This window comes from Canis lupus, chromosome 16 (assembly GCF_003254725.2).
Source record: "Canis lupus dingo isolate Sandy chromosome 16, ASM325472v2, whole genome shotgun sequence".
In the NCBI taxonomy this organism is placed as follows: domain Eukaryota; kingdom Metazoa; phylum Chordata; class Mammalia; order Carnivora; family Canidae; genus Canis; species Canis lupus.
The window spans coordinates 37,084,088-37,107,679 of record NC_064258.1 but is presented as its reverse complement, the minus strand read 5'-3'; the positions used below and the strand labels follow the sequence as shown (position 1 = coordinate 37,107,679).

The 23,592-nt window shown below is 48.0% G+C and overlaps 1 protein-coding gene across 3 annotated transcripts in view; it reads right to left on the bottom strand.

The window, feature by feature from the left end:
* Window positions 1-4,651: 4,651 nt before the first annotated feature.
* The window catches only part of PRAG1 (PEAK1 related, kinase-activating pseudokinase 1), a 58,316-nt gene continuing 39,375 nt past the window's right edge, over window positions 4,652-23,592 (bottom strand). For all 3 annotated transcript variants that reach the window (XM_035700249.2, XM_035700250.2, XM_025477789.3), the window contains 2 exons: window positions 13,190-13,947; window positions 4,652-6,014 (listed from right to left, as the gene is read on the bottom strand). In XM_035700249.2, the coding sequence (XP_035556142.2) occupies window positions 4,821-6,014; window positions 13,190-13,947 (1,952 nt within the window). In that variant the 3' untranslated portion in view covers window positions 4,652-4,820. The remainder of the gene's footprint in view (window positions 6,015-13,189; window positions 13,948-23,592) is intronic.

Genomic DNA, 23,592 nt, shown 5'->3' with positions numbered 1-23,592 from the left:
GAAGAATCATTTTTAAGAAGTCCTAATATAGAATGTAAAAGTTTTCGTGGCCTAAATGCATCTCAAGTTCTGGGCAGTGGTTTTTGTTGTTGTTGTCGATTGTTCATTTTTGAAGTAGCTATAATCATTTCTGGTAAAGGATCTATAAAGACTGGAACCCAGCATGTAGAACATACTATAAAAGTGTTATGTTCAAATTCCCACTGGTATAATTCAATACCACGCTGGTTTGTTGGTCTGCAAAAAACTCCTGAGTAAGCTTGACTTCGCTGTTCCCCCCCTCCAGAAAGCTGGAACAGATGGAGCCCTGGAAGGAAAGCTAAGGAGCAGAGAAGAGAGTAGCCAGGACTCAGTAAGGTTCCAGGTTGATCATGGAAGTTCTGGCCAAACCCAAGTTCTCCCTAAATAAATGAATGATACCATTTTGGGGCCAATTTGGACTCTTTTCTTGAACCGATCTGGCTACCTCCTAAACAACTTTCCAGAGTGCAAGTGCTTCCAGAACATCTTTAGTATGGACTAGGTGTCTTTGGCTGTCCCTAACTTGCATTAATTAGCATCGGAAAAGAGAAGAGTAATTTGTTAAGATAGTCACCCCATGGAACTTGTCTCAATCATTTTATTCTTGTCTTCTATTTTTAGCAATGACATCAGTTGGTTTAAATTTTGGTTTCTAATGAATCAATTCCTTTCACACCGCCCTCTATTAAATATGCCAAGCAGATTTTACATGACAAAGCTTCTACTTTAATGAGATTAATAAGCTTATCCTTAGATCTTCAAAGATTTATAGATACTCACCAGAGTGGGAAAGGCCTGCCTCATTTATTAGCTGTATATTTAAAGAATGGATTTCAGAAAAGTCATTAAAGTAACATGTGTCTTCCCTCTTCAAATTATAATTGTTTGTGTGCAAGTGCACATCACAAAAGAGCTTTCTCCAGCCCGGAGCTCTTGCAGACCAGGAAGTGTTACACAGAGTGGTAACTACAGCTCCCCAGAGCCCTGTCTTTTTAGATCTGAGCCATGTGTTATGATAAATAAATAATCCCCTTGAAGTGCATATCTTGCTTCTGGCAAGGATATAACAATTTAGATGTACGGCTTCATAACGCCTACAGGAAAGAACTTAGGAGAAGAAAAAAGATTCCACATCTTGGCATGTGAAAGGGAAAGGCCCTGTTAACAACCAAGATTACAAATGGGAAAAGGATATGGGGGCGACCTGACTCAGAGCTGGAGAGAAAAAAAATCTGGAGATTTCAATACTAGTAGTTGGGTCTAAAGCCAAGCAAAAGGAGATGAGTCCACAGATGCCAGGAGTATTGAAGAGCCAAGGGTTAGGAGCCCATCATCAAACAGAAGTCCCTGATGGTTTCTGAACCTCAGCTCTGTGGAACAAAATATTGTTTCTGGACTTCATCTGTTTAGTGCTTAAGCTTTCTGTGAGATAAAGCTGTGCATTGCAGCTGTATTTTGAGGTTAAAAAAAAAAAAACCACCTAACTTGAGCCCCTAAATTTAGAGTGGCTAAAGCTATTTCTCCAACCTAATCCATGTAGTCATCTGACTAACCATTTATGGAAAAGGCCAACAACTTACCAAGATGAATGGGTGGCAAGTACCCTGTAGAACCACCTTGATGGAAATAGGCTCGAATGTTATCCACTTGGATTTCACCAATAGTGAATATAAGGAATTGCTCTATCTAGGAAAATGTCTTTTAAGAAAACAATAAACACTGCTCTTGGGGATATCAACCACTGTCTTCAAGAAAAAAAAAAAAATCCTTGGGGCACCTGGGTGGCTCAGTTGGTTAGGCACCTGCCTTCAGCAAGGGTCATGATCTCAGGGTCCTGGGATCGAGTCAGGCTCCCTGCTCCACAGGGAAGTCTGCTTCTCCTTCTGCCTCTCCCTCCACTTCTCTCTCTCTCTCTCACTCTCTCTCTCTCCCTCTCTCTCTCTCTAATAAATAAATACAATCTTAAAAAAAAATAAAGGAAATCCTTGACAAATTCCCTTCAAAACCACACACTGGGAAAAGGCCTGTTCCTTACCAAGACCTGAACTGTCCCCTAAAACTCCACAAAGAATTCTGCAGGCAACTGTTTTCTACTTTTTCTAGGTTGGTGGACAGCTCAGAAGTAAGTTAGATGTTTGTAATCATTCTTCTCAATTGGACTTTACTGCTATAATTTCTTCTCACCTTTACTTTTGAATTAATTTTGGTTTTAAGACCTTTTCTACAATTTCAATTTTTTTCCCCCTGAGGTGGGTGGCATATACAAAAAGTGTCATTCATTCAGAGATTTAAAATGTGCCTCTTGAGACATGTGTTTCCAAGTGGCGCTGCATTCCCTTGGCAGAAGGTTTGTCTCCTCCCTCCCCATTGCTTTTTTTTTTTTTTTAAGATTTTATTTATTTATTCATGAGAGACATAGGCAGAGATATAGGCAGAGGGAGAAGCAGGTTCACTGCCGGGAACTGATTTGGGACTTGCTCCCAGGATCCCAAGGATCGTCCTCTCCTTACATTTTCTACTTTGCAGTCTTTTACCAGTATTCCCAAACTAGGCTGACACAGCTCCAGTCCACACCAGCATAATAGGCTTCCTCCCCAGGCAGCTTAGAGGAAGCTCCTTCCGGGCATGGTCAGGTGGTCCTTCTTCCCTCTCTCCATCCCCTTCATCCCCTGGCCTCAACTAATTGGCTGAGGGGGGGTATGGAGGGTCCTTAGGCTTCCCCTCCAGCCCCTACAACTAGCACCCATAACAGGAAGCTTGTGGAAGGCTCAGTGTCCCCACCACATCACTTCTCTCTCCTGTCTATCAGAGGGCTACTAGGGTTCCCAAGGTTGATCCTGGATCTCTAATAAAAAAATTTTTTTTTTTAAAAGGCAAAGGCAGACGCTCAATCACTGAGCCACCCAGGTGCTCCCCCACTGTTTATTTACTTGAAATGAGAAAAGAGGAGAGAGCAAAGGGCAGCAAATCGAGGGTGGAGGGTGTGTCCAGAAAATTCCCAGGAATAAACCACTGACAAAATACTGCCCCAAAACAGATAGGTCCTATGAAGAATTATGATTTCTACATTTGAAGGCTCTTTCTCTTGCACAGCTAGAGCTGGAAGCTGGCTTCTTCCGTTCTTTCCTCAATGCTCAAGCAACAATTGACATGACAAATGTGTGGCACAGGCGCTGTCTTCACAGCTGATGCAGCGAAATGGGGACGTATTTACCTGTAGTCCGAGAGGAGTGAAATTAATATGCAGAAGGGGACCTGCGAGATTTCCCTGTCCTGGTTGCTAACCGCATTCCCAGATTTCTAGGACATCCATTAAGAAGATCTTTGCATTTGTTTTACAATCGTCCATAGTTATTAACAAGGTTTTAGAAATTAATTAGCTCACACGTTGGAAGATTACCCTTTAGGTAGAAATACAAGGGTCTTGGGGCTGTCTCCCTTCAAATGAGTAATTAGTAACATTTTGTGTGTCTAGTTTGTGGAGGAAAGATCTGGTGCTTCCTAAATCTCTCCATGTGCTTTAAAGGCATAGTGACAAATATTGACTGCAGTGCATAGTAGGCGCAGTGCGCGAGTTGAATACGTGAGCTTTACAAATGGTAACTGGAAGGAGCTTAGGCCCGTAGGGAGACTACCGGTCTGGGAGCGGAACACCTGTTTTACTCTGGCGCTGCCCTTCTCTAGCATAGTGGAGGCAAAGGGCAGCATCCTTTCCCCCTCCCTGCCCTGCAAGGCTGAGCCTCCTGCCTCCATCACCCCAGTGCCCCTTGGGCTTGGCCCGCGGATGGCAGGTGGGAAACGGAGGGTGAAGAGCTGGCTCTCCCACCTCAGCCCCTGCTTTTGCCTCACCATCTTTCCTTTATGCTCTTAACCCTGCCCACACCTAAGTGGCCCCGTTAAAATCATTTCATGTGAACCATCTGGGGTGGATTCCGCTTCAGCCGGGCCTCTGACCATACATATGGCAACTGGCTTTAGCAAACTGGAAATGGATTTGGAGCAGTGGGGTTGATTCTGAAACTCTGCTGGGTTCATGGTTGAGTCTGGATTCCTCCTAAGAGACTGCTGGGTTGGGAGGAGGGCAGGGGAAGTTGAGAGGGACGAGTGGACTGCCGCTCTAGCTCAGAAGTGAGATCCGGACGCCTCAAGTGGTCTTGAAGCCACTGCTCGGAGGCTTAGATACAATTTAACCCACCAAGATATTAAGGCATCAGGCACTTTGGGGATAAGAGCTTTGCTAATGACTCAACCACCAGAGGGTAAACTGATCCCATGACAAGGTAGCAAAGCCAGAGTCCAGGCTTTGCTCTGTTGGCAGAACTGTCCCCAGCCTCGGCGCTGAGCCAGAAGGGTACATAATTGGGCAGCCCCAGTGGCCCAGTGGTTTTGTGCTGCCTTCAGCCCAGGGTGTGATTCTGGAGACCCGGGATCGAGTCCCATGTCAGGCTCCCTGCATGGAACCTGCTTCTCCCTCTGCCTGTGTCTCTGCTTCTCTCTGTGTGTGTCTGTCATGAATAAATAAAATCTTTAAAAAAAGAAAAAAAGAAGGGTACATAATTGCAGGAGGAAACTGGGGAGTCTTGGGGACCGGGGGGTGGGGGAAGCAGAGTAGGCAATGACAGCCACAGTCTTTCATATTTAGATATTTTATATATATATTACATCCAAGTATGAGAGTCGTTTGTACCATTTCCCAGGGGAGGCAGAGGTTTCCAAGGCAAGGTCGGGCATGGGGGTGGGGCCGGGGTCAGGCGGGGGAAGGGGCGGCTAGGTGCGGGGCGGGTGGGAGTGGGCTGCGCTCACAGAAGCTGCAGGAGCTTCAGGGACTGCAAGAGGGCCCCCGGCTCTGCGGCCGCCAGGTACTGGCAGCACAGCCAGTCCTCCAGCTCCACCCCGCGCCTGCGGTCCACCGCCCTCTCCGCAAACTTCATCATCATCAGGGCCCGCTTCATGTCGATCCAGTTGTGCAGGGTGCCGCACAGCACCTCCTCCGACGAGCCGGGCTGCTCCAGCAGCTCGCGCCGCGGCCCCCACAGCAGGCACTGCAGCACCCGCTTGGCCTCCCCGATGCGGATGCGCTTGATGGGGTCGGCCTCGAGCAGCAGGTGCGCGAGCTGCTGCAGGCCCGGCGAGTAGAGGGACAGGGCGGGCAGCGCGGGCAGGTCTTCCTGCCGGTAGTCCTGCTCCCGCAGCTGTGCGCGCACCTCGAACGGGTTGGGCTGGTGCAGCAGCTCGTAGATGAGGATGCCCGTTTGGAACTCATCGAACTTGCGGTACTGGGAGGCCGACACGATCTCCGGGGCCAGCCGGGCCTGGCTCTTCTTCTGCTGCAGGTTGGCGGTGCCGCCTGGCTTCTGCTTGGCCTTCAGGAAGTTGCTGATGATGAGCCGGGGCAGGTACTTCTCCCCGGGCGCTGCCTGGCAGGCGGGGGCGGCCGAGGGGCTGGGAGAGACGCCGGCTGGGAGGGTGGCAGGGGGGCAAGGAGACGGAGCGGCAGCGGGGGAAGGGGACGTGGCCGCGGCGGGTGCACTGGGGATGGCAGAGGAGACAGGGGGAGCCGGGGTGACAGAGGAGGGGCCAGGGGGGGCCTGGGGGAAGCAATGCACCAGCAGCAGGTTCTCCAGGCACAGGTCTCGATGGATGATCCCGTGCTCCTTCAGATGCTCTAGCCCGTTGCAGAGCTGCAGCAGCAGGAAGCACACGCGCCGCTCATAAACCTCAGGTTCAGACTGGTGGCTGGCGGCTGAGTCCCGCACAAAGTCTGAGGCGGTCTGGTGGGGCACCTCCGGGGTGATGACCACCACGCAGTCCTGCTCCTGGGCAGGGGGCTGTGAGGGCGGTGCAGGGAGAGGGTCCTTGGGTGCGTCAGGAGAGGTGAGCATGCTGGAGGGCACGGAGGCCACAAAGTGGCCGCAGTCCTGCTGGATGTTGAAGTGCACCGGCACAGAGGGGCTGCAGTACGAGGCTGCTCTGGGCTCAGGGGTCTTGCAGATCTGTGGGGAGAGGGCAAAGTCAGGCCAAAAGTGGAATCCATCATCCTGGGCAGCAAATAGTGTTGGGACATTTGGGTATCCGTTTGCAAAAAAGGTGAACGTAAACCCTTACACCCACCATACTCACAAATCACCTCAAAATGCATCACACAGACTTAGGCGTATGAGCCAAAAATGCGCATCTTAAAAGACAACGCAGGAATCTTTGAGACCGTGGGTCGGGCAAAGAGTTGTCAGATGCCACACCAAAGGCACGGTCCAGAGAAGAAAAAAGTAGATAATGATCAAAGTTCCAAACTTTTGTGCTTCCAAAGATATCACGAAGGAAGGGAACAGATAAGTCATAGGCTGGAGAAAATATTTACAAAACACACACCTGACAAGTGGATTTTTTAAACACAACTGAACAAAAAACTCTTACAACTCAATACTTTGGTGATAAACTACCCAATCAAAAGTGAGCAAAATATATTAATAGGCATTTCACCAAAAGAAAAAAAAAAGCAAATGGCCACAGACACCTGAAGAGAGCCCCACTATCAGGAGTCTTTAGGGAGATACAAATCCAGACCACGGTGGGGTTCTAGTTGCCACTTGCTAGAATTCTATAATAAGAATGACAGACAATAACAGGTGTCTGTAAAGATGTAGAGAATTGGGAACCCTTACAGTTGCTGGTGGAGTGTAAAATGGTGCCATCATCTGGAACACAGTTTGGCAATTTCTTTAAAAGTTAAACATAGGGGCACCTGGGTGACTCAATCGGTTAAGTGGCCGACTCTTGATTTTGGCTCAGGACATGATCTCAGGATCCTGGGACAGAGCCCTGGGTTGGGCTCCCTGCTTAGCTGGGAGTCTGCTTGAGAGTCTTTCTCTCCCTCTGCCCCCTACTCCCCTGGCTCGCTCACTTGCTCTAAAATAAATAATAAATCTTAAAAAAAAAAGTTACACATAAAATTACACAATCCAGACAGAAGGAGTGGGGTCCCTGCAGAAAAACGTGCAGGGTGGCACCCTGGTATCAGTAGGAAGACATCATCAGCCCAAGGTGTGGCCTGGACAAACTCTGAGGAGGCCAGACAGGAGTTCACACAGGCAGCCAGCCTGACTCCCCAACCCTTGCACCCGACGGTCACTACCTGACAGCAGATATGTTTGACCACTGGGGAACTCCCTTCTTGGGGAGTCTCAGGGACAGAAGCAGGCCCCCCTAGGATGTGGCCACGTCCCCTCAGGCTGCCGCAGTTTCTAGATCCAGGGAAAAATGCGATGCCTGCTAGCTGGCATGGCCTGCAGGGCCAGCCAATTTTATTGGCGCTGCTAGATGGCCACACACTATCCTCCGAGGGTGAGTCATGGAGCTGAAAGGAAACAGAAAGCTCTCCAGGGCTGGGGATGCCCAAGTGCCCAAGGCACTCTCCGAACTGGAGGCAGGAATAAACAAGCAGGTGATCTCAAGCTCTGCTGGGGAATCCCCGCAACCATCTCTCTCCTGCCTCTTCAACATCTTCTTGTTCTAATGACAGCGCCAGCCGCCTGAGGATCCTCAGCAGCGCTAATCCTCCTCTGGCTGCCACACAACTGGAGTCTCGAGCCAGAGATCGTGGCCTTCTGGCAGGCCTCAATTTCCCCGTAATTCCACTGAAAGGGACAGAAGACAGTCTGTGGTCTCTTCTCCCAAAAGGATACAGCGCAGCCTCAGCCATGCTCTACGGAAAGGTAGGGACTGGTACCCGACCCTGCGGAGAAAGGCCCCTCGCATCTACCTGTCACATCGTCCTGCACACAGCCCACGATCACCCCTCAGGCTGCTGCGCTGCCGCACACGAGGGGTCACGGCAGTGCTTATGAAGCGCCACGTGCTAACAGGGGACATTTTCAGGAGTTCTGTTGCAAGCACCTTTCCAAAGAGATTTATTTAGATTGCAGCTATACAAACCTCCTCAGCATAAATGCCCAGCCTCCGAGGAAATATTTAAAAATAACTTGGGGGGCGTGCAGGAGGGCATGGGGAGGGAGGTAACACATTTAGTAATTTCTCTATTATAGAAGTAAAACAGAAATAAAATGGCAGCACATCTTCTTCCAGACATTGCTTCCTATTACACTAAGAGAAATGATTCGGGAACACTTATCTGAGGGACGTTGTTGCAGACTGCATTCCAGCCCACCCAACTATATTTGGTTTTTATTTTTTCAAAGATCTTATTTATTTATTCATGATACACACACAGAGAGAGAGAGAGAGGGGCAGAGACACAGGCAGAGGGAGAAGCAGGCTCCATGCAGGGAGCCTGATGTGGGACTCAGTCCCGGGACTCCAGGATCACACCCTGGGCCAAAGGCAGGTGCTAAACTGCTGAGCCACCCAGGGATCCTTATATTTGGTTTTTAAAGGCAGTCTTCAGAAACACTATTAAATGAAAGCGGGGTGAGCCTGGGTGGCTCGGTTGGTTGAGCATCTGCCTTTGGCTCAGGTTATGATCCCAGGGTCCTCGGATAGAGCCTGGAGTTGGGCTCCCTGCTCGGTGGGGAGTCTGCTTCTCCCTCTCCTTCTGCTCCTCCCCATTGTATGCTTTCTCTGTCTCTCAAATAAATAAATAAAATTAAAAAACAAACCCCAAAAATGAAAGGGAATTTGCAGTCTTCCAAAAGTGGCCTCACATATAGATCCCAACCACCGTGTACAGACTCATCTGCCGTGCCATCTGTGGATATGTGGGCAAAGTGCTGCTGAGGTTGGGGTCATTCTCCTCCTGTGAGAGCCTCTCGGCCACCAGACACCAGCCCACCTCTTCCATGTGTGAGGCACTGGCCTACTAAGCATTTTTTACAGTCTCACTAAATCCCAGACAACCTAACAAGGTAGGAGGAGGTAGATGCTGCTACAAAAAAGGAGACAGAGGCTCCAAGGGGATAAATTATTTGTCCAAGATTGTCTAAGTGAGATGTGTTCCAGGGATCAAAAATATGGGCTTGGGAGTGAAAAGGACCTTGGCTTAACTACGAACTCCGCAAACACTGGCAAGTTACAGTGGATTCTTGCTATCTGCAGGATCTGTGTGCCACAGACATGAATGAGTGAATACTGACCCATTGCTCCTTAAGGGAAATCGAAGGCAAAGCTCTTACGAGCGTCTGGTCACAAAATTTTTACCAAGTGGCCAGCACAGAGCCTTGTTTTGTGTGTGCTTCTGTCTAAAACTGCCTTAGCAGTAGCTACTGTTGATTCGTTAACCCAGAACTCACGGCAGACAGCGCCGGAACTCGTGCCTGAACGAAGCCTACCTGACATTCTCCCAGAGGCACATCACAACCTTTTTGAACTCGGGAACACTAGGCAGGACTTCAGTGCTCACTTTGGTCCTTCTCGACAGTGAAATCATCACCACAAAGCATGAAAATGTGAAGAACGAGGCAATAAATAGACCACAACAAGACACCTGTTTATAGATGAGTGCTGAAACAAGGAGCCAGAGCCTTGCCGGGTTCCACCTGGGCTGGGGATTCCCACATCGGGTGATTCACGTTTTCCCCAACTCTGTGCATGTGGGGAAAAAATGATCTGGGGTTACACATAAATTTTAATGAGTGAATTCAAAATTACGGAATCCACAAATGATGAGGATCAAGCTTATTGGTCTCGGACTGTTTTCTCCTCTGCAGTGGGGGCAGCAATAGGTCCCTTCTCCCGGGCCATGGTGAGCAGTCAATGACACAGGGCAGGTGCGGCTCTCAGCACTGTGACTACCCCAGGGTGAGCTCTCACTGGAAAAGGTTGCTATGGTGATTGCGCCGCAGGTCTGGCTGGAGCCACGTGGTGAGGCAATCCAGAGCTGGCTTGCAGGTTATTGTACAAACCTGGGAAGTGCAGCTGTCCAGGGCCTGGGAACTGTTTCCAAGGGTCCCATTTCTCAAGGGTTATCAAACACCACTGACAGTCTGCCCAGAGAGCAAATGAAGGAGCAGAGTGAAATGGCAACTGATCTGGATGCATTTCAAAATCAGTGACTAGTCCTTAGCCAGGACCCCCAGCTTCCTCATTGTCCCGCATCTGAGAAGTCAGCACAGTGCACAGGCTGGGGAGTGGGGGGATCCCAGGCAGGTGCCCCTGAGACCTATTTTTTTTTTTTTTTTTTTTTACAGTGCTGGATGGTTGGGGTGGGTAGAGGAAGGGGAGTGGGGGTGGGGAGGCTTCTTTACCCTCACCCCCTCTTCATCTTCAGGGAGTCTGTGCTTGGGTTTTGGTGCAAGACCACACAAACCTTTGGTTCAGCTCACATTTCAAACATTTTGCTGAGCCAAGTCCTTACTTGAAACTTTGGAGTTACAGCCTCATTCGTGGCTAAAAATCTGGGCTAAGTCACGTTTGTTAAATAAAGAAGGCCCAGCTGGCTTAACACAGGTCCCTAATTACCGAACTGGAGTTCTGGTTGAGGAATAAAGCAGCTCTGAAAACTCACACACAGCTGACGAGCCCCCCCAGCCCCCCACCCGCCCCCCCATATTCACGGAGCAGGGCTACAAGAGCTGACTTTAATCTCCCGGCTGCTGCAGGGCGCTGAGCCCACGAACGGAGGGCCCGGCGTTTAGTGGGAGCAGGTGTGAGCTGCTTTGGTTACAGGGGACTTGCATGCAAGCCCCTGCCTGGCACCAGGCACAGATGAGGTGGGCTCTGCGACAGAGCGGCGGCGCAGGGCGGGCGGGGGGAACCGCTGGGTCCCGCGGCTTCCAGATGACTGCGTTCGTCTAGACTGCAGCGCTAATGAAGTGGAACAGCTGCACGTGGGAAATGATGTTCCAAAAGCCCCCACCCCACAATCACCAGGCTGGGCACGCTTGCAAATTGGTACCGGTGTTCTCTAGACTCTAGATATTTGAGGCTCTTCTCCAAATTTCCATTTCCTGCGTCGCAGAGATGGTCTTTGAGCTGCCACGTCTCTGGCAAAGTCAGATAGGACACCCCGGGACTCTCTCCCTTAGAGGGCTATCCTCTCCTTTCCTTATGGTTTACATTTCTGATGAAATGAGGAGGAACGCTTGTTTTCAACCTCCTCGGGGAAAGCTGGATTTTCTGCATTGTTCTTCAGAGAACGTGACTGATTCTGCGTGATTGTAGGAGGTCCTGGATCCAAGCTGCACCTGACAAGCACTTAGAACTATAAAAACCAGACCCCTTTGCCCCGAGATTCTGATCGGGGCAGAAGTTGTGACAGGCAGCGCCTTAGGTCTTGCGGCAGGGTCACGTCACTTTCTACCCCATGGCAAGAGGGAGGAAGACTCTTCCACCGGGTTCTCTCCTCCTCCAAATGGAGAGGCCCTGCATGAGCCTAGGTCCAGCCTCAGGAGCGGGGTGGCTGCGGCTGATGTCCTTGACCCCAGGGAAGGGGAGGAGGGCTGGTGCACAGATCACCTCCTCAGGTTCCCTGGGGCTAGCAGGAACCCCAGGCACCTCCTGGCCTCAGTCTTCCAGCAGCTCATATTTGCATCCCTTTCACGGGCTGGGGTCTGAGCCCACCCTGATAATCGGGCTCCTTTTCAGCTCACTGGCAAGTCCACTACTTCCCCTCTACAGAATCCAGCGCCATCCTAATAGGAAGGGAAACACTGGGATTGTTTCTTTTTTGCTTTTAACTGTGGCTGGAGAGTGGAAGGGTGTAATCACTTACCAAGAAAGTTTAGATACAAAGAGGCCATGAGATTCAAGAAATCCACAGACTCTCACACAGGTCTCCTTAATGTTTTCCTCCATCTGGTGCCTGTCATCTTAGCCATACCTGCCTTGATTTCTGGACCCTCAGCTGGATCCTCCCTGGAGCCATACTGCTCCCACCACCCTGTTTTTTTTTTTCCTAGTAAGGTTGCAAATAATTATATGTAGCCCCCCAGAACATACAAATCGGGGTTTACCCGTCTATCTTTTATCTTTTTACCCGTCTATCTAAAACTAGATATCAAGTTTTATCTAACTTGGTATCACCAAGTTCTTCAGAAAAAAAGCTCACAGTAAAAGTCACTACCATTTTCCTTGGCCAATAATCGTAATAGCTTTAAAAACCCCACTAGTAAGCAGGAAGCTACCCTCCCTCCCGAGACCATTTCATGTTCATTCACTATTTGTATTTCTTTCTAACTGGAAATAAAAGAATATCTGGGGACAGGTGATCGCAGGAAAAAGAGCTCCTTTCTCGCTCTCCACAAAAGCTTGCATTTATAGGAGAACTACAGAACTACCAGGTAACCAAGGGACAGCAAAGAAGATGAGAAAGGGGGCCACATGGAAGGACCAGCATGTGTGGCACAGACCACAGTGGCCACATGGGTGCCAACAGTTTGGCCCACTTGCTGAGAGCTGCACCCTGAGAGAGAAATGGAGCGGGGGGAAGGAGGGGGGGTGGTTTGCAACAGCCCTGATCTGGTGGCAAAGATTAAAGAGCTGTGTTACCTTGGGCTAGTCACTTAACTTCTCTGAACTTCGTTTCTTAACTGACAGGATGGTAGCAGAAGTGTTGAGGGTAAGACAAAGCAGCACTCCCATCCATCTCAGCTACCAGCTAGCTGTAGGCAGATTACTTAATCATGTTGAGCCTCAGATCCCCCATCTGAAAAACCTCTGTGTCCTGTGACGATACGAGGTCATGGAGTGAATCCACCTGAGACACTTGTTGCATAGTGAATGCTTTATCAATGCAATTACTCTTAGTGCTCAAGATGATGCCTAGGTCTGGCTCTCTCCAGCTCTAATATTTGAAGAACAATTATCTTCATTGGTTATCTCCCATCTTAGGTTACAAGCTCCATAGGAGACTTAAGTTCACCTCTATCTACTCAGATCTTTACAAAATGTCTGGTATGTAGTAGGCACTCTGTAAAAATCTGCCGAATAAATGAACAAACTCTCTGCTGCCTTCAAAGACAACTTGTTTCCCTAATCCAACTAGATCACACAGGTTCACTCCTGGAAGCAGAGGATGAATGTGGCATTGACACTACAAATCTCACTGCACCGTGTCCTGGGCCGGGCTGAGAGTGCTGAGTGTTAGTGGGAAGCTCAGGCATCAGGCCTGCACCTGCAGCCCAGACAGTAAGAGGACCTGCTGGAGCTGTGGCCTCGTCACAGCCGGGGCCAGCTGTCTGCGGTGCAGAATGGAAGCAGGGGACAGGGTGGTACCTACTTTCACAGCATAGGTGCTGCCGGGGTCCTCGGAGCAGGTGGCGCAGTAATAAATGGCATCCCCCGAGTCACAGCAAGGCTTGTTACAGGTCAGTTTGAAGAGCGACCAGTTATTCTCATTGAAGCGCAGCTCCTTTTTCTGGCCGCCCATGAAGAGGTCCTCACACTTGGCCGAGAGGCGGACCAGGGACTGGGCATAGAGCCCCCCGAGCTTGGTGTAGGTGCCCTCCTTGCTGCTGATGCTGCTCAGGAGGCTGTGGAGATGGAGCTGGGTGCTGCCGGTGGACGCCTGGCTGGACACGCTCAGTTGGGAGGCCGAGGCCGAGGGGACCCCTTTGCATTGGAGACCGGGGCTCCCACAGCCGCTCTTGCTGCCCACCAGCCCTGGGGCTGGCACCCAGTGGCCGCTGCCTTTGAAAGTTTTCTCCAGGGGCTCGGAAGAGGAGAAGATGTGATGGTGGCGGCTCCCCGGGCTCGAGGAGTAGCTGAAGTGGGACTCTTCGTGGGCACACACATTGCTTTCTGAGTGGCTGAGGTTCAGCTTGGGACTCGCCGTTCTTGGCTTAGGAGAGCCTTGGGTCCAGAAGAAGCCGTCGGGTGAGGAGGCTGCCCGGCTCACTAACTTCTTCTGGGGGAGTGGTGGGGGCTGGAGGGGGCCACCGGGGGACACATCCTCAGTGAAGCCCGAAGGGAATGGAACAGGAGCAAAGAGCTTCTTCCCACTGTTGGTGGGGGAGTGCGCTGGCTCGGACGAAGGCCCTGAAATTGAGAAGCAGCGACAATCAGGCTAGAGGCCAATGCCATTCAGTTCTGGGGTCCTGTGGTCAAAGGAATTTATTTTATTTGTATCTACCTCTTAGGGACAGCAAATGCACAAGGAACAAAATTCGAAATGCAAAAAAAAGGTATAACGGTGTCCATGAAGTCTTCCTCCAACCCTATCCTTCCACACCCAGTCGCCCTTATGGAGGGAACCACTGCTGGCAATTTCCAGGGATCCTACCAGAGATGTGCCAAACCAGTCAATTACACAAAGGAGATATTTCACATCAGATGTACGGATCTATTCACTTCTTTTTAACAGCAATCCCATATCATCATAGGCAAGTATCATCATTTATTTAACTGATCCCCTTGTGATGGACACTTAGGTTGTTTCTAACATCTTGCAAGCCATGCCTTCAACGGCAACAGCAAACCTGAATGTGTGCTTTGAATGGATCTTTTAAAAAGTTTACAGAGGGTACAATTTACCTATAGTAAAACTCCCCTTCTTTTTTAGTGTGTACTTCTTTGAGTTTTGACAAACACCCTGGTGCCTTTTGGGGGGCAGGGATGACCCAGAAATATCTCAGAAGGCAGAAGTACATGACTATAAATGAGGAAATAAATCTCAAGGGACCCCCAATTCCCAGAGTGGGGCATGTAGATGCTGACCTGTCAGAGGGGGGAGGCTCCATTGCAGCCTCAGCTGTCCCCTCACCCCCACCTCGCCCCCACCCCGAGAACATGGGTTCAGAATGTTCAGAAGCGTCACAGTGAGCTACAGGGCCAGTCTAGACAGGATGAAGAGAGGACTTCACTCTTTCTATCAGCATAGAAAATGGAGGTTTCACAATGAAACAAGCTCAGGTAAAACTATGCGGCAGAGGGGCGGGGGGGGGGGTGCCTGGGTGGCTCAGTGGTTGATTGTCTGCCTTCCGCTCAGGGCGTGATCCTAAAATCCTGGGATCGAGTCCCGTGTCTGGCTCCCTGCTCATTGGAGAGCCTGCTTCTCCCTCTCCCTCTGCCTCTCTCCCTGCTCATGCTCTCTCTCAAATAAATACAATCTTTAAAAAAAAAAAATGTGGTGGGGTGGGGGGTAGGAAGAAGCATGGCCACTGGGCACAGAAAAGGGCAAAGTGAAATAGCCCTCATTTCTTTCTGACGGGAGGATGTCCCCACTATTTTGACAGCAGCTTTTAGGGCGGTAACAGAAGCACTAAATGTAGTTGTAGGTCGTAAAATGCATCCTAGTACCCTAAAGGTGAAAATGTGAGAGAAATGCGGGTCTCCGACTCAAGGGCACAGTGACATGCGCCCCTTGTGGAGTGCCCCAAGCTGTGTCATCTTAAGGGCAGGCCATGGGTGTCTCTGTGCCTCTCCCCACCTTGGCAGGATGCCCGGATGCATGAGGTGCCACAAACACCGGGGGCCCAAGCACATACCGAAAAGCCCCAAAGGAAGCAAACTGTTCATTTTGTGTCGATGCACGTGATCTTTCTCAGGCTGCTCCTGAAGAGTTAACAACTTTCTCTGCTCACACTGAGTCCCCCCTCTGCTTTCTCCAACCAAAGTTGGGACATATTCTGGGGACAGAATGACCCCTCCAAGGAACAAGCACTGACTCCAGGCCTCCCCGAGGTCAACCCTGGGTCTCCTTACTCAGGATACTCCGTGAGGAGGGGGGGGGTCCCCTCGCCCTGGGCAGAGTGGGCACTGACCTCTGTGCCACAGCTTGAATGACGCAAGCTGTGTCAGTGAGGTGACAGCAGGGGCCTCCCGTCCAGGACAAGCCCAAATGCAAAGCTTACAGCAGGACAATCCCAAGTGCAAAGCATGCATGCAGCCTGCAGGACGCAGGAGCTGGGAACCCAGCCCCACAGTCTGGTGCAGCACAGAGAGGCTGTCGGGCCCACACCAGCACCTTCCCTGGCTCTGCTGTCTCTCTTCCCAGACCCCAGAGAAAGCCCAAGGCCTCTCACACTCCCACATCTGCAGCAGGCAAGCGCTCTTGCTGCCCAGTAGCTTATCAAGATCACAGTTACGTTTTCCTTCCCACCTCACCCTGCGTTGCTAATGACAGGCAGGGCGCCTGCCAGCAAGGCTGAATGAGTGATTTATACCCACCCAGGGAGGCCAGGGTGATTATAAACTAAGCAGCAGTGGCACAGTCAGGCCAGGCAACCTTACACACCCTTGTATTGTCCTCATCGGGGGGGGGGGGGGGGGGCAAGCGATAGCCAGCCATCCAGCCAGCCAGAGAATGGAGACTCTGATTGCAGCTGATCTTGGCAGGTTCTGGAACCCTGCGGTCTGTGGGACCCCTGGCCCACACTCTCCAGGAAGAGACTTTTCCCCTCTCAAGGGTGCAGGCAGCAATGGGAGCAGATGCAGGCTAGGGCCGTATAGTCACTTCCTCTCTGTCCTCCCTCTAGCAGAGGCTGAGAGAGCAGAGGGGGGATCACTCACTGGCCCCTGGGCTGAAAATGGAAAAGCAAAACCCTTATGTGTGGGGTTCTCACAGGATACTCAGCTTCAGCCACCAAGTACCCAGGTGATGAGCAAGAGGGCAGCCAGATGGAAACAGGTCCGTTTCCCGGCCTTTCTGCATTCTGGACAGCAGAACGTGTCGCAAGAGTCTGATCTCCATTTATTATCAACAGACAGAAGTGGGGGACAAGGAGGGGCAGGGGAGTGTGAGCAGAGTCTGGTCAATGCTTTAATCTGTGTCTCCAGTGACAGGGACAGCCTGGGTATGGTGAGGACTCCTTCTGGTCCCCAGTCCCGCTGGCCAGGGTGTTTCTGACAAATCAGTTTCTGGACTAGTTGCCTCTTTAAGCCTTGTGCTAGTTCCTCATCCTTAGTGGTTTGCCTTCCTTGCCCTCCCTGGACAGGTCTCCGGAACACCCCCATCACAGCCTTTTCTGCCTCGTCTGTGGTCTGAGGACAGACAGCAGGACCAGCCCCGAGCTCGTGCTATCCTCACCCAGCTGAGTTCCCTCATTTAAAAACTGACTGAATCACAGCACAGCCAAGGCCCCTTCCAGCATGAATAGTCTATAATTTTAGCCACTCTCTCCATTTTCAATCTCTCCCAATGTGCATTTTGTCTCAAAGCTGTCCCCAAAATAAAACACCTCTAAGGCAGAGGGCTCTCTTGCTTCCACGGATTCTCTACCCTAGTTCCCTCAGCTGCCTCTGGGGTCAACTTTTCAAACTGTAAGGATAGCAGGAATCTTAAAAAAAAAAAAAAAAAAAAAAAAAAATCTGTAACACTTCTTATTCCCTAGATTACCAAAGAGAATCAAGAGGTTCTGCTTTCACACCAAAAATAACTTGTGTGTTCAGGCAGTTGGAAGGAAGTGATTTTTCTCCCTTGCCCTATGGGTGTTCTCTCGATTTCCTGTGGGAACTGTGTTAGTCAGCGGCTTTGATCAGATCTACAGGTAAATCTGGCAAGGAGTACTGGGTATTAGGGGGAAAATGGTTCATTTTCCTTTATTTCTGAGATGCTAGGTGTTGGTCACCCAACAAAGCCCGTACTGATCAGAGGAGGTCACTGCCTAAGAGTGCTCCCCAACCACACACGTCCCCAGCAGGGCAGGGCTGTAGTTACCGGAACCTCATCCAGGGAAGTGAGGCTCACCCGAAATGTGCACGTTACCCGTATCATTAGGAGTTATGTACACATACTGTGATTTTGAAGTTAAAAAAAACATTGCTTAGTTCTGTAACAGGCATGACCATCTTCTGACCTGAGGCATTCTTCTTAACTTATGGTTTCTCCCTCTCTCCTCTCTCTCTCTCTTTCTTTCTTTCTTTCTTTCTTTCTCTTACAGTTTCTTAAAGTTTTTCTCCAGATTTGGAACCATAGCTAGTGAGAAGAACACACTTCACTCTGAGATCCCCTGGGGCACCTCAGGACCACATAACAGCTCAGCTGGTAGTATTCCCAGGGCTACTTGGAAAGAGATGTCAACATGTGGCCCTTCTCGATGAAACTGATTTCTCTACCATGAAAAAAGCAGTACCTATTTGCTATGGGACCAGAGGGCTCCCGTGAAGACCCACTCTGATTCTTCTAGTTGCTTCACTCTTACATGGGGAGCCTCCTCATGAACACGGCCATAGGCAACACAGCAGCTTGATTCCTACTACAGTTGACTCTTGAACGAATGGGGTCAGAATGAATGAGTCCACTTACACGTGGTTTTTTTTTTTCTTTTAAATAAATACAGTACAGTACTGCAAATACATTTTCTCTTCCTTATGATTTTCCTTTCTCTAGCTTACTTTATTATAAGAACATAGTATAGGGCAGCCTGGGTGGCTCAGCGGTTTAGTGCCACCTTTGGCCCAGGGCCTGATCCTGGAGACCCAGGATCAAGTCCCACATCGGGCTCCCTGCATGGAGCCTGCTTCTCCCTCTGCCTGTGTCCCTGCCTCTCTCTCTCTCTCTCTCTCTCTCTCTGGGTGTGTGTGTGTCTCTCATGAATGAATAAATAAAATCTTAAAAAAGAACATAGTATATAATACATACAACGTACAAAATATGTGTTGTTTATGTTATGAGGCTTCTGGTCAATAGTAGGCTATTAGTAGTTATATTTCTGGGGAGTCAAAAAGTTATATTTGGATTTTTGACTGTGCGGGGGGTTGGTGCTGCAACCCCTATGTTTTGTCAGGGTCAAATGTATTTGCAACAGCTGACACACTCTGCATTTAGAAAAGCCAGAAAGAAGAGGGGACGAATATGCCTTGACACCTAAAATAGTTGCAAAAGTCACAGGCAAACCACTGGTTCAGGAAAATGTGCCTAAAAAAGTCCTGAAAAATGTTGGCCAACAGCCTGTATTCTCAGGACTCAGATTCAACAGCAATGAGAAGAATTCAAATATGTCCTGGTTTTATGCTGGTGTTAGATCACCCCGTTTCCAAATTCTGGCTTATAGCTAAGAGTATAAAAAAGGTGAGAAGAATGGAAAATACTTTTCTGGGAAGTTTGCCTCCATTACAGTTACATCATTGGTAGGTTTTTAAATGGCTTTTTTAGACTAATTGGGCCAGAGAACTCCAAACCCCAGCTCCTACATTTTTCTTCCAATTTCCTATTCTGCATATAAAGCCAGTAGCCAACCACAGAGTAGAACACCTCTGCATCTCTACAGTGCGTGTGTTTCAGAGAAGAAAAAGTGTTTCTAGTGGGGAAGTGACACATCACATATGGTGTGCTGGCTGGGATCTTACAAAGACCAAGGGGAAGGTACACTAGCTTGGGACCATTATATTTAGAAAGCAGAGAAGAAATCAGGATTTCAGTGGCTGGGATAAAACAGCTTAAAGCCAAGCAGAAAAACAGGCCAGAAGTTCAAACGTAGTACTGTGATGTTTTCTTTATTATAGAGTCCTCTCCTTTGCTGGGTTTTAATAGCTACTTTCATTGTTCTCTTCAGCCAAAATGAGAGGTAAGCTTATGCAGGAAGTGGTCAGTCCAGTTTTGAGCTGTGTGAATGAGCCTGTCTGGCTCCCTTGGTGCACAGCTCTGCCTTCTGACAGCAGCTGGCTAGAGCAAACAGAGGCCAAGGGTAGAGTCATGGTAAGGGGTACCTAAGCTCCAAATCCTTAGCTTTTGGGTCTAGCTATTCTCCAACTGCAGGTAACATGAAAGCAAATTGACTTTTCTTTTGTTTGAAAAACTTGGAGTGTTCTATGGACCATTTTTCAAAATGAGAATACAGATTGTATAGCTGGAAATGGCTATATAGATTTATCTATTCATTCATCTACTGTTTCCTGAGCACCTACTAAATGCAAGGCCTAAGGAAAAAAGCAGATGGATAAAAACTCTCCTATGGCCTGTGGCCTCACTCAGTGAAAGCCACCTAGGTGGGCACCTTGCCAATGGTGCACACAAGTGGCACTCTTGCGGGTTTCTGCCAAAACCCTCTTCCCACCCCAATGAGACGTGAAGCGGGTGGCAGAGGGAATGTTCTACCCTCCTATGTAGCTTTTTCCTCCAAAGAAAAATAGTGCAAACTCTTGTTTGGTCACACAATCAGAAAGGCTCAACAATTTTCAAAAGCTAAAAAAATAAAAGGCAGCCAAGTATCCCTTCAAAAGGATCCCTTGCTTTCTCAAGAAGGTAAATGCGGCCTGAAAATGGAAGCATATTATTAACATTTTACAACTGGAAGGAAAATGTGGCATTTGCGAGGAGTCTCTCTGGAACACTTAATCATCCCAAGAGACAACAATCAAGATGTGAATGCAATTTACATGCAAAAGAGGAGAAGCCCTGGCTCAGGAAAACTGGCTCATGGAAAGCAGTCCATGCCCACTGCCTCAGTGTGGCTCCAGAACCCTGCACTTTCAGTCTCCTGTGAGAGCACAATCATTTACAGTCTTCTCCCAAATTAACAGCAAAATTAAAAGTTAGTTCAAAGTATTTTCACATGCTGTTGATGGAAGCGTACAGTGACATTTTGCAGGATAATTTGGGAACTTCTATTTAAAATGCCTATACGTTTTGACATATCGGTTCCACTTCTCTTAAGAACTTATCTTACAGATATGTCCACCAAATTATCTCAAAGTGTGCCACAGGGCCTTACTGGAGACTGATAATGAAAATCACCTAAACATGCATTGTTAAGATAGGGGTTTACCAATTTGCACCATGACAAAATATGCAGCATTAAAAAAAATGAGATAAATTTAGAGGTTCTGATTTGAAAGACTTCATGATAAACTAAGTATAAAAATGTGTCAAATTGAGGTTTATGATATTTTAAATATGGATAAAAATTTCTGAGAAAATACAGAAAAGTATGCTCAAATATGTCAAAAGTGGGAGTTGGCTTAGAGGGTATCTAATGACTTTGATTTTTCAACTCATGTCTTTCCCCATCATGTGAATTGTTATCATGTACTGACCCTACTGAAGTAAAAATAGGTATTTTAAAAATTCAGTTTAAAGGGAATTGTTTAAACTAAGGTAAAGCTTCACTTTTGTGATTCTGTAAGGGTTCAGGCCACAGACAATATTAAAAATGAGTATCTTCTCCTTGGGATAGCTTCTTCATCCTTCACTAATAAATCACTAATAATGGGGCACCTGGGTGGCTCAGTGGTTGAGCGTCTGCCTTTGGCTCAGGGCATGATCCCAGGGTCCTGGGATTGAGTCCTGCATTGGGATCTCCGTGAGGAGACCGCTTCTCCCTCTGCCTATGTCTCTGCCTCTCTCTCTCTGCATCTCTCATGAATAAATAAATAAAATCTTTTAAAAATAAATAAATCAGGGGATCCCTGGGTGGCGCAGCGGTTTGGCGCCTGCCTTTGGCCCAGGGCGCGATCCTGAGACCTGGGATCGAATCCCACGTCGGGCTCCCGGTGCATGGAGCCTGCTTCTCCCTCTGCCTATGTCGCTGCCTCTCTCTCTCTCTCTCTGTGACTATCATAAATAAATTAAAAAAAAACAAAATTAAAATAAATAAATAAATAAATAAATCACTAATAAATCTAATAAATCTCCCAGAACAGGACTCACGACTCAGCCTCTCTCCATAGGGGTGGGGGATGAGGGAGGGCCTAACCATCCACATTAGAGCAAAACACCAAATGTAATGTGTTAGACCAAACCTGCCAATTTGGGATCCAGTGCTCTGATGGCCCATTTGATAGAATACACTAATTTCAGCTGGCGGGTTTTAGATGCCTTTTTCAGGGCCGTTTTTTTCTTCCTACAGTGTCCCAGGTAACAGCCTGAGCAGAGGAGCAAATGCTCATAAGGTCAGGCTGTCACTGCTCACTGATGTCTGATCTTTATGGACTTCTGGTCTCTCCTCCTCACAGCACCCTCCACCCCTCCCTGCCCACTTCCTGGCTTGATTTTGTTCCCCTTGGCACTTACTGCTGTCTGACATGCTAGCTTTATCGTTTTCCTTGTTCCATCTCCATCCACTGCAATGTGAAAGAAGAGACTGGGCATTTTTTTGTCATTGTTGTATGTTCAACATCTAAAACTGTACCCAGCACAAGGATTCAACAAATCTCTATCGAATCAATGACTGCATTAATGCATATATTTAAAACAATCCTCTGGGCCTTAATACTGAAAAGGAAGTTGGCTACTGTTAAGATATTTCATTAACTCGGTTGTATCCCTGGTTTGTTAGCTATAAAAATACTAACACTGACCTGGTACATACCTTCATGTGAATTCATACCTATATTCACTGTGTGGTTAGATCTCTTATCTATTGCTTGTGCCAACAGTTTCAGTTCAACAGAGCACTTTCTAATCCTCCTGTACTGTGGGAACCTGGCATCTGTGATGTTTGTTAAACTGTGGAACTGAAGTTTAACATTACCCTAAATCAAAAAAGGAAAATGATCCTAATGTGACATTAGGTTTACCTATTTAAAAGGAACCATTTAAAGCATGAGAGTCTTCTGATGACCATTTGTTTCTTGCTTTGTTTTCTGATGAGCATTTGGGATGGCCATTTAGCTGACCACTTTGCCTCACATCCATTCACTACAGATAACTTCTTGGCAGCATTTGTGGATCTGTCCTGACACATGCAGTTTGTCCCTCCCAAACCAAGCATAAACCAAACAACTGCTTAGGCAGATTTTTCCTTCCACTGAGTTGATACACTGTTCAATGGAATTGCCCGCACAGACAAATGGGAAAACAGATGTGCTCTGAGGAGTAGGACATGCATACAAGCATAAAGCAGTGAAATTAATATTGATATAAAATGATACTTTGTAAACAGAAAATTTAGACACCCTAGTTTTTTAAATGCAACAAAGTTATAGATTTCAATTCTGTTTGTTTTTTTCATAAAATTTTTTTAAGGATTTATTTATTTATTTGAGTGAGAGAGAAAAAGAGTGCATGTGCATGCACACATGGAGGAGATGGGCAGCAGAGGGAGAAAGAAACATTAGCAGACTGCACTGAATGTGGAGCCTGATGCGGAGCTCAATCTCACCGAGATCAGGATCTGAGCCAAAACCAAGAGTTGGCTGCTTAACCGATTGCACCACCCAGGCGCCCCATTTCTTATAAAATTTAAAACTTTTGGGGGGGTTTGCCACAAAACCCAAATAGTAGAAAACTAACTTTAACCACTAACCCTGATAAGCTTCCAAGAAGTTTACACAAACTATTATTATGATATACTCTGGAATGACTTTGGCCTCAACTCACTCAGGTCAGCCTTTACCATAGATACAAAAACTCTGCGAAATGCATCTCTTTTCATTACTGGATTCTTACCAACAAAGCAAATAGTCTAATAGTATCCTTTGACTTAATATTTATTAGAGAAGTAGATACTACATTCTGGTCTCCAGGAACTTCAGCGTGAACCAACTCTACCTCTCTTATTCAGATCCATTCTCTCAGCTTCGGTATTAGATATCAAATAGTCACAAAAGGCGTGATAGATAAATATTTCAATATTATTTTTATGAGGTAAAAAGCAAGTAAGAATTCATGGGATTGAAAGATAATTGTTCAGGACTAGATCTAAAGCAAGCCGCCTTGGTTAACGTTGAGAAGCAGACTGAAGGGTTTCTCACATTCATGACCAGTGGTTCTGGATAGTCTCCAGATTAATGTTTAACAGATGT